This window comes from Pyxicephalus adspersus, chromosome 10 (assembly GCF_032062135.1).
Source record: "Pyxicephalus adspersus chromosome 10, UCB_Pads_2.0, whole genome shotgun sequence".
Taxonomy (NCBI): Eukaryota; Metazoa; Chordata; class Amphibia; order Anura; family Pyxicephalidae; genus Pyxicephalus; species Pyxicephalus adspersus.
The window spans coordinates 12028396-12039851 of NC_092867.1; the positions used below are offsets into that span (position 1 = coordinate 12028396).

An 11456-nucleotide genomic window follows, 5' to 3' on the forward strand; every position below is an offset into this window, starting at 1 on the left:
CTTTTTCTAATAGCTGAGTTTATGGCTCTGATTTATCAAAGCTCCTCAAAGCTGGAGAGGATACACTTTTATCAGTGAAGCTGGGTGATCCAGCAAACCTGAAATGAATCTGGTCCAAGATTAAAAACATTAGCTAACAAATAGCAAATGACTTTTGAGAAATCCATTCCATGTTTGCTGGATCGCCCAGCTTCACTTATGAAATTGTATTATCTCCAGCCTTGGAAAGCTCCAATAAATCAGGCCCTAAGAAAGGTCATTAAGCAATGGGGGTAGTTGGGCATCTGACACACACATATTTCTTGAATACAGATGGCAAAAGCAACACAAACAGCAAGCTAGGAAAGCTTTGGATAACTTAATTTCCTTACCAATTCAGAAATCCAGACAATATAACAAAAATAATAATAGCCAATTAGAAGTAATAGTAACAAAACCATCTTTTGCTGTAATATTACCCTGCAACCCAGAGACTTATTTTTCTACTACTAGATATCCTCAGTCTAATAGCCATCATTATATAACCCAAATTAATGGTCCTGAACCCACTCGTGCATGTAACTGGACATTGAAAGGAAAAACAATAGTAAAGTCCCCCTCTCTCTAGCGCCAACATATTACGCAACGTTGTACAATAAATACCATGAACTGATTGGACTTTTTGCACCAATTCTTCCTCCATCACGCCAGTCCTACTCTACAGGGACTGATAGCAGGTCAGTTAAGGTACTTCTTGCATTTACTGTAATATTAGATACATTTTACCTCTAACTGAACTGCAATATTCTGTTTTTCAAGTTCAGTTTTAGGATATAGGGGACACCAGGGTTGTTATTCTTCTGTTTGCTACCTGGGGAATTGGATAATATTAGTTTATTTGATATGCACATACTAATTCTGAGTCAGTGACTCCTCAGGTAGTAAAGCACAGATGAGGATCAGGTTTGTATAGATTGTATCCTGTTATTTATCTTTTAGGGCCCACTGTGGAGCAGCAGGCTGAGATGGCTCGGGCTGGTGGCAGGAATTTGGCTACTCTGCAGCCGGAGCAGGTGTGTAGGATGAACTCATGTGAACTGCTTTTCCTTTCTGAAACCTAAAAGATACTCAAACGTTCAGATAATCTTCAGATTTAGAGACCTGCTGTCCATGGACAGATTGACAAAGGGTAAACAAACTGGAGCCGTCACACAAAGAGAGCTCCCCAATATCTGTATGATCTCCGAGGAGCAGACATATGGGGACAAGTCTTCAAAATTTGTCATATGGGTTGTTTTATGCTGGATTACTGCATAGATCTGGAAGAAATACACAACACAAGATTAAAGTACAAGTACACATGGCTCCTATATTTAGTCAACGTTTGCTAGCTTGAAGTTCAGCTTTAAAGTTTTTTTAAAGCCAAAACATATACAGAAAGTCGACAATTTTAATCCCCTTTCAATTATTTTGGCTTCAAGCATAGCTTCACTTTTCTTTCTCCATATGAAATGTTCAACTATAATGTTGGTGAAGGTTTATTGTAATCCAACATATGATTAGCACTGTTCCTTCATCACAGGTATCCTAACGTATATTAACATTGTGATTCTTTGGCAGAGAGCAGAAATCATTTATCGTCTGGCTGATTTATTGACTGATCATAGAGATGAGATTCTGTCTGCTAATAAAAAGGACATGGAAGAGGCCGAGGACAAAGGTAACTAAGCCACTTCATAGGAAATGATCTCTGGGCTCAGGTAACATTGCATCTAACGCTAGAAATGATTTTGTCCCACTTATTGAAGCTATAACCCATCTAGAGTACACAGTGTCTTCACCTGATTTTCATGTGTCTGTAGAGATTGGCATGGTTCAACAATCAGAAAAGATTTTTTTACACTTGGAGCCTAAAGATTTGTAGTTTGGGGTGTGCAATGGGGAAAATGCCAAGTTCAGGATATATAAAGTCTAAATTTGATTTTACTCAATATTCTTTTATTCTCAAAGTCCCGTATTTTTGAGTTTTTTTAAAGATGCCCTTGAAGGGAGTAGTACTGGACCCAAAAAATTGGAGAGACCCTGAGGGGTAATTTCTATGATAAATCCAGGTGATGGTTCAGCAGCATTTCTGTGATCGTATTACCCATTGGGATCTCCCCACTTTCATAGGATCAATACATGCTTTGCTAAACAGTACCATGCCCTGATGAAGGTGAGACCCTTTGAATTGGCTTTTTTGACCTAGGAGTGGGATTAAAATTAAATCTGGGGTATTTACATGATACTTTAGGCTCTTTCCTTCTTACACACCTAGTCCTTACTTGAGCAAAGAGCCGACTTTTGGCCACCACTACTGAAGAATTACCTAAGGAGAATTATTCCCTCTGCACTGCTAAAAACCAGGCTTGTTAGTCTGTAATTTTGGATACGGGAGTCCAAAATGTGTAGTTTGAATAAAACTGTCTACATAACCTTGGTTTCTTGCCCCTCCAAATAAACTGGAAAATCTTCCAATGTAGTTGTTTAAAGAAGGTCTGAGGGAGGTGATGGGTAAGGTGTGAAACAGGTATAGAATTGTTGGTAGAAGATTCATCTTAACCACCTGGATACGTCCTAGCCATGTAAAGGACCTCGACATCCAAGTGACTTTTGATTTTGCAAAGGTATGAAGTTTAACCTAAACAAACTGTCTAATTTAAAAGAAATCATCACCCCCAAATACCTAATTGCCACAGGCTCTCATCTAAATTGGAAATTGGAGGCGATTTGTTTACATATTTCTGGGGATAAAGTCGGATTAAGGGCCGCGCTCTTTGCTTGGTTAACTTGAAAATTTGACAAATAACCATAGTCCTTATTTTATTATTATTCCATATTTAATGTCCGCAAAAGATTTGGAAAATTAATTACTGGTGATGATATCAAAAAAATCAGATCGTTGGCAAATGCTGCCTCTTTTTGCTCCTGTTTCGCAAATACCAACCCTTTAATATCTGTGGAAGCTTGTATATGACAAAGAAAGGGTTCCAAGGTAAGTATAAAGATCAATGGTGACAAGGGGCAACTCCTGGGCATTTCATATAAAGTGATCTACAACTCATGTGAAGACATTGGATGTGAGATTGACTATAAATAATATGATGGCACAATCCTGGATTTTGTTTCCTCTTTGGAAATGTTACTCAGCACTCTGTCATGGATTAGTTAGATCTTCGCTAAATTTGGCCTTTTAAGACTCGCTGTAAAGGTTAAAATCTTCTAAATTACAGGCTTTGTTAGTCCTCACTCTTTATTGTTCTAAGTCAGAAGGACCTTTAATCTTTTTACCCTAAACAAATCTAGGGTCTCCAACTTAGACATGATCAGAAAAGTATTTTTTATTGGGTACAACATTCTCTTTGAGGTCTATAACCTAAGAATGTATTTTCCTTTATCTTTTCAGGAAGACTTGCCCCGCCACTCCTGAAACGGCTGAGTTTATCAACAGCCAAGTTGAACAGTCTTGCCATTGGTCTCCGGCAGATATCGACTTCCTCCCAAGACAGTGTAGGGCGTGTTATCCGTAGAACAAGAATCGCCAAGGAACTGGAGTTGGAGCAGGTCACGGTACCAATTGGAGTCCTGCTGGTTATTTTCGAGTCCCGACCAGACTGTCTTCCACAGGTATTGTAAATTGGAGTTTGGGAAACTAATAAAATGGGGTAAAGAGGCTAATATAGTGTATTAGAAATGTTTGGATAGTATTGTGCCACCATTACCACTTCAGTAGTGCCTGCCGGTTTATTTGAACAGCCTTACCCCCAAATTAATTACCAATTATTATTTCACTGCACATATTTAAAACTCCTAGCGGTAATCCCGGGTGGATTTTACATGCTAAAAGCTGTAATCCCGAGTCACACTCAGGGTCGCTAAAAACATTAAAAAAACCCTGGCGTTCTACTGGTCCCTGCAGCTCCTCGGGACACGTCTTCTTTCTTCGACCTTCAGCTGGCGAATGCAGAGACGTTTCCCTGGGGGGCGAGAGGAGCGGCGGGAAATTCAAATAATTTTACTACTGTACAGTTATATTACAGGTTTCTATATTTTTTTATTTTTTAACAGATTTTTTTTTGTTTAAAGTTTTTTATTAAATATTGGACATATTTTGGTGGGTTATGCCTAAGAATTATAGGCCTACAGTGTAAAATAAATTTCAATGCAAAAAAATGTAATGCTTTTTGCATGAAAATACGGGCAGAAATAGAATGCCAGGGGTGATAATATAGTTGCTCGTGTTGATTGTGAACAAAAATTCTGGCACCAAAGCTCCTTGTGAACGCCGAGTTGAGATTCTGGTCAACTCTGTTATGAGATATAAAGAAGTTTTTTGCTGTTTTCACAGGTAGGTGCTGTTTTGAGGTTAGAATGTTTGGTATCTATTTAGTCAGTGCAGCCTCATGTTTAATAATTTACCAAATGCCTTGGGGATGATTTTATTCTACAGGCACTGAAATTAATTCAGTAATCATTAATAAACTCAAGGCACACTTTAGAAATACCATTAGTGATCTGCAGCTTCTCATTCATGGCAAAATATTTCAGAAACACATTTGTCTACTGATCAATGTAGTGCCAGAAGAATCATTTCTCTAATACTCCCCAAGGTTTTAGGTGTAGATCATCTTTCGGTACCACGTTCATCCAAAGGGATGTCCACACTGCTCTGTCCATTGGGCACCATAAAAGAAGACATTTTTACACAGTAATAAATCACAATGGTTACATTAGTGATTGATATAAAGGCCACCCCTGTTATCTATAGTGATGGGAGGGAGCTTGATGGAAACGTATTGCCTTCTGCAGGATCTTTTTAGTTCTGCCATTATTCCATGCCAGTTTACTTTTTCCAACATTTGTAATGTTATATTTGTTTCTTTTACACTTTGCTTAACAGCTTATTTTGCTCTCCGTGTCAGGTTTCCGCACTAGCTATCGCCAGTGGTAATGGCCTCCTGCTAAAAGGAGGTAAAGAGGCTTCTAACACCAATCAGACCTTGTACCGTCTTACCCAGGAGGCTCTCTCACTCCATGGAGTCAAGGATGCAATCCAGCTGGTATGTACTGAGCGAATATCTTTCCTATCAGAAGAATAAATAGCCTGGGAAAACATTCATAGAAATGCCAGAAAGATAAGCACACTGAATAAATAAAAAACATTGGTAGCTGTTTGCATTATAATGTTATTATCAAGGAGGCTTCCTGTAGGCAACGACCATCAACCCATAGATTGTGTCCTCTTGTGCACGCATGGAAATAACACAAGAATTGTACACATTACCTGTAGTTGCATAGGGGTATCTATCCAATAGGGGTATCTATCCAATACCGGATTAGTGGAGAAATTGGATCACCCACGAGGCTGATGGGTATATTCTGGCAGTATGTGTATATCTGTCCCAGGATAGTTACATGCTTGTCACATTCTAGGTGAACACCAGAGAAGAGGTTGAAGATTTGTGCCGGTTAAACAAGCTGATTGACCTCATCATTCCCCGGGGCTCCTCTCAGCTGGTTAGAGACATCCAGAAGGCAGCCAAAGGAATCCCTGTCATGGGACACAGTGAGGGAATATGCCATGTCTATGTGGACAGCGAGGCAAGTGTGGAGAAAGTTACAAGAATTGGTAAGTGAAGATTGCAACTCTATGGTAAAGTTAAATCCACCATTACCTTGGATCTGATGTTTCCAGGATCCAAAGGGCATTGGGCACACTGCAATAGAAATGTGGACACCACTAGGATTCATGCATTCTCAATTTACATTCCTAACCATATCCCTTCAGGGAGTCTTGGCATTCTGAGCAAATTTTCCCATTCTGGTTTATCCTGGTACTTATTTTTCTTCTTGCCAGTCATCTGATGGAATCTTTAGCAGATTTCAGCCACCTCATCTATGGCCATTCTAAATTTCTTTTTATATAAGTGGACATAAACTCAACAGTTTACTTTTAAGCAGTTTTACAGGTTACTTTAGGTTTTAAAGGTTACTTTAGGTTTTACAGGTTACTTTAGGTTACTTTAAGTTTTACAGGTTACCTAATTTTTTACAGTTTACTTTAAATTTTAATATGCGTCCCCAACAACATGTGTGCAAGTGTAACACTGCAGGCTATACAACATCACCTTTAGCCAAATGTGGTGCAGTCTTTGATTGTTCCCAGGGTAAATCCTTATGAAATGACTTCTTGTTAAAGGATCATGATCCCTTCCAGAACCTGGCATGCCAAGACCACCAAGTAGACTGTAAATGCATTGCCACGTGACAAAATGTGGAAAATAGGACAGGACGCTGCAAAAATGTATTTGAAGAACTTTTAATCTTAGTATAGGTGGGACACCGGGTATCACTTATATTTGGAGCAAAGGTTTTCTTTTGGCTTAGTGCCGCTTAAATGTTTACTGCTTGTAATGTTTCTTGCTTTATTGTACTTTCTACAAGATTTTCCGTTGTAGATTCTCATAGAATGCACTTTATAAACTTGTTGGTCTTCAGTGGTAGTAATCATTGCTTTTACCATTATTATTCCACCAGTGAGAGACTCCAAATGTGAATACCCAGCTGCTTGCAATGCCATGGAGACCCTGCTGATTCACAGAGATATACTGAGGACCCCACTGTTTGATCAGATCATTGACATGTTGAGAGTGGAGCAGGTAATATGTTTTGTCTGTAAAAATTCAATTTCTTAGACGCATTCTAGAAGTCACCTGAATAAAGAATATAATTGTGTATATATTGTTGGATTTAAATGGTTCTGTCTTTTTGGTCTTTCTAAAAAAAATGATTTCCTTTTTACAGGTAAAGATCCACGCTGGCCCCAAGTTTGCCTCCTATTTAACCTTTAGCCCCTCAGAGGTGAAGTCCCTGAGGACAGAATATGGAGATTTGGAGTGCTGTATTGAAGTGGTTGATAGTGTTGAAGATGCAATTGAGCACATCCACAAATATGGCAGCTCCCATACAGATATCGTTGTTACAGAGAATGGTGAGCATGCTATTCTATGAGAGCTCTGAGTGATTACAGACATTTCTGGTACAAGCTGGCAAATCAGTGTCTTAAAAGAAAGCTATTATCTTTAAATAGGAAATGCTTGATCCCTTTGCTCTCCTCTCTTTCGGATCTATATTAAGCAGGTTATCTTCGTCCATGCTCATTGTCGGGTCTGGATGATGTAAATTATGTCCATAGGAGTTACTTTTTCCCGGCACAGGATAATGCTGTATATTGATCATGCTGTATATTGAACTGCAAAAACACAGCACGTCATGCAGATATTAAATATCTGAAGCTTTCCTGTTCACAAAGTTATCCGGGCCAAATAGGAAACTGCATTTTAAATAATTAATCTTGGGTCTTGCATTTACATTGGTTTTAATTGGCATCATTCACAACAACACTGGTTATTGTGCAGCTCCCCAGAAATGTTTTAAGCTGGGTGGGAAGAAGCTGCAGACAGGTGGTGTCCCCTGTATTGTGACCCAACTATTCAGCAACCACCCAAAAACAGCCATGTGGTCACTAATAAGTGCCAGGTGGTGCACCCAGGGGCTCGGGAGAACACTGTTGGAGTAATATTGTATATTTGGTGACGTGCCATTTGAAATAAGAGCTTGTCATGCAACCCGTAATAGGATTCAGTAACAACTGTGCACAACAAAGAGTTATTCTGATTTCAGTGCATATGTGTGTCTATTATAAGCAACTGAAAATGCACACCCACTGTGAATAAAATATTTCATCTGCTCCTCCTGGTCAAAGTAAGCCATTTAGTTCCTTTTTAATACCTATAAAATTGCCCTCTGATTCCTTGGCTGTTCTCTGGATGTGACTTTCATGCGTTAAGGGTGAATCATGAGTGTTACTACATCCCATGCTATCCAGATTGTTACACCATTTGATTCCTAGAGTTTTACATTCCTTACAGCTTAGCTCACCCTGGTTGTCTCCACTATCTAGGAAGAAATTAGGTTTTCTTTGGTCACTTATAACATTTTCACTTTTGCTTTGCAGAGGCCACAGCAGAATACTTTCTTCAGCATGTAGACAGCGCCTGTGTGTTTTGGAACGCCAGTACTAGATTTTCAGACGGTTATCGATTTGGACTGGGTAACATGAATTATTAAAGCTATATATTTCAGTCTGGTGAAATTTGTAACTATATGTTGTTTATTGTATGGACCCCAAAGAATTACTACACTAGACCCGATTAGCTCTCAGTCCCAGTCTATACCCAGGTTATCACTATCATTACTTAGTATTTATATAGCACTGACATATAACGCAGTGCTGTACAATGTCCATAGTCATGTCACTAGCTGTCCGTTAATCTAATGTCCTTACTATAGTCATATGTCTTTAATACATTTGAAGGTCAATTTTTTGGGGGGAAGCCAATTAACCTAACTACATGTTTTTAAACCGGGGCACCTGGAGGAAACCCACGGCAACATGCATATAGTGGTCCTGGTCGAGATACGAACCTGGGACCTAGCGCTGCCGACCCAGAGTGCTAACCTCTGAGCCGCCGTGCAGTTACGTTATGTTTTATGAACATCACTATAGAAAAACAAAATTCCCAAACTTATGTCCCCTGCAGCTTCTTCTTCCCTACCATAGGCAGAGCAGCACAAGGAAGCCATACCTCCACTTGTTCTAGCACCTGGCAGATCTAGGTATGAAATCCAATCCCTTGGCTTGTAATGTAATGTCACTTATGCCAAGAAATGGCCATGCTTGGCAGGTACTGTTTGTGCTGATCTTCCAATGATGAAGGTTATTGGTAACATCCTGTTAATTTACATCACATTTGGAGCAAAAACTCCTGTGGTTGGATTGAAAGTGTTGTGAATTTATGCATTTAATTAGTTATTCTTTATCTTAAATAAACTATAAAATGTATTCTGTGTTTCTCCTCCCAGGAGCCGAAGTTGGTATCAGCACAGCCAGGATCCATGCACGAGGTCCTGTTGGGATCGAGGGATTACTCACCACAAAATGGTTACTGCGTGGGGAGAATCACGTTGTGTCCGACTTCTCGGAACACGGCAGCATGAAGTACCTGCATGAAAACATCCCAGTACCACAGAGAACCGCCAGCTAAAACCCCGACTTGTATGTCTCCTCTGTACCAATACAAGTCTCTAGAGTCAGGAAGAGACACTTAGACTGAGATTAGGATTGTGCACCCTAGAAATTAGCAGAGTGAGCATCGAATGCCCCAACTGTCACTAGTGCACACTGGAAATTATGGCAGGCCAAGGACTTTGACTGTAGTTTTTAAAGCTTTGATTGCAGTACAATTGAGATGTTGGCTTGATAAATCAAATGGCACTTAGTATACGGTAATATGGTTATTGCAAGAGTGAACGGGCATAACTCTTGACTTTACAGTAATACTGAAGTCTTCAGCGCTTACTTTTAATCCCTTAAATTCTTCTGGGCACCCCTCACCTACTTTTTTCTAGAAAAATGTAAAATGTTGTAACATACTCTAGTTGATGACTGCTTTTAAAGCACCGTGAGTAAGCAGTGACCCTGCAGCTACAGTGATATACAGTACTATGTAGGCTTTAGTTAGGGGCATTTGGGGTGAAGTGACAGGCTCATGGACCCACTGAGACTGGCCTTGCCAACTCACTCCTTCCTCTGTTAAAGATGGCAACAATACTAGGTCCCCTAAGGTACGATGGCACATGTGAACTCCCAATGCTTAGGTCTAGCAGCCAATCACTAGGCCTGATCAGTATCACATGACAGAAGAAGGGAGGTCATGGTTCACCTTACTGACGTTCTGGTTCCACATTTTAGGCTACAATGGAGGAAGGAGCATCAGGACAGTGGTGACAAGCTTCGTATCAGTGGACAGTGTCGTGGTCAGGACTTCGATCCCTAGAAGATCCCGACCATGATAACGCAGATACTCGGTCCAAAACCTACTCCTTACTCACGTCTGATTTAAATGGAGTTGTTCTTAGCTTCACGCCATGGAGCGATCTGTTCTCAGGAAGCTTAAAGAATGAATATTCAGGTCTCAATATATATGGAAGGTCCAAATAAAGAGAAAGCCTATTGTCTTTCTTTATAAAATTGTCTTAATTAGTCCACCTGAAAATACCATTTCATTGTTTTCAATTAAAATATTTTCGTACTTTTTGAGTTTCTAAGTTCGGTTTTCTTTCTTGATTTGGAAGTAACTACATGAGTGAAAGTGGGGGAAAAACATTGGTTACACAAGGAAACAATGGCAGAAAAATGATGCCGAAAAGGAGAAAGAAGTTAGGGAAAATTGTGGGTTAAATAGATTGCAAGGATCCATGTATTTACCCAAAGCAGATTAAGTGAATGTCTATTGCTCCTCCTGTCCTGGATGTTAATGGTGACTTGTAATACTAGTACCGTATATACTTGAGTATAAGTCGATCCGAGTATAAGCCGAGGTAACAATTTTTACCTTGGAAAACAGGAAGAATTGATAAACTCGAGTATAAGCCGAGGGTGGGAAATGCTGCAGCTATTGGCACCTTCCTTGTAAAACGCCTTCTTATGTGATAGTGGGATGGTATAGGGTGAAGATGGGATTTCTCTAGAGTTCGAGATTGTAATGATGACGGGGGGGGAGTATGATTATAATAGACTTTATATACATATATTCCATGATGAATATTGATAATTGCGTTTTTAAGGACAATGATAGGTTTGCTTTTATGTGGTCATTGTGGTGCCTTGAAATAATGATTTAGGTGTTGGAGGGCAGTTACTCGCATTCACTGCATTAAAACAAATAAAATCAGTGCATCAGTGCAGTGGGTGAGCTTTTGTAATGCATGTAAAGTTTCCACAGGCTATTTGCACCATGTGATACTTGCCAAGCAAAGTGATCATCTCTAGCTCTGTGATCCTCACTCTCTCCAGCATTGCAGCTTCAATAGGTCTTCTATCAGGTTGGAGTCTCTGGCCTCCTAACTTCCTTGTGCTGGAGATCACTGTACACAGGAAAAGGAAGCAAGCACAGCGTACACACTAATATAGAATCAGATAGACAGGTAGAGGCCATGCTGTCACCCCTCATACTGACAGTCATGGTCTCTAAAAACTGGGAAAGGTAACCCTCAATATACATTGTTAGACTTGGCCTTACCACACCAGAGGTGTGTTGTGATGTGGGCGTGGCTTGTGTGGGTCCCGCACAAGCCGTGCCCCATCCAGTGACATCGGGGATTCCCTCTGCAGGTAGAAGGACCCCAGTCTCGGTGACGGCGCCTGCATCTCAATCGGGCTGATACTTGACTGGACTATAAGCTGAGGGTGACTTTTTCAGTACATTTTGGGTGCTGAAAAATTCAGTTTATACTTGGGTATTTACGGTAATTGTTAGATTCGGAAGGTTACATCCCAGACATGTTCTATTAAAGCAGGGGTAGGCAAACTCCGG

The 11456-nt window shown here is 40.1% G+C and overlaps 1 protein-coding gene across 3 annotated transcripts in view; it reads left to right on the forward strand.

The window, feature by feature from the left end:
• Nucleotides 1-10175, forward strand: part of ALDH18A1 (aldehyde dehydrogenase 18 family member A1) — a 23118-nt gene extending 12943 nt beyond the window's left edge. For all 3 annotated transcript variants that reach the window (XM_072423927.1, XM_072423929.1, XM_072423928.1), the window contains exons 10-18: nucleotides 979-1052; nucleotides 1600-1699; nucleotides 3425-3645; nucleotides 4941-5078; nucleotides 5452-5647; nucleotides 6556-6677; nucleotides 6823-7009; nucleotides 8036-8131; nucleotides 8944-10175. In XM_072423927.1, the coding sequence (XP_072280028.1) occupies nucleotides 979-1052; nucleotides 1600-1699; nucleotides 3425-3645; nucleotides 4941-5078; nucleotides 5452-5647; nucleotides 6556-6677; nucleotides 6823-7009; nucleotides 8036-8131; nucleotides 8944-9125 (1316 nt within the window). In that variant the 3' untranslated portion in view covers nucleotides 9126-10175. The remainder of the gene's footprint in view (nucleotides 1-978; nucleotides 1053-1599; nucleotides 1700-3424; nucleotides 3646-4940; nucleotides 5079-5451; nucleotides 5648-6555; nucleotides 6678-6822; nucleotides 7010-8035; nucleotides 8132-8943) is intronic.
• Nucleotides 10176-11456: the final 1281 nt, after the last annotated feature.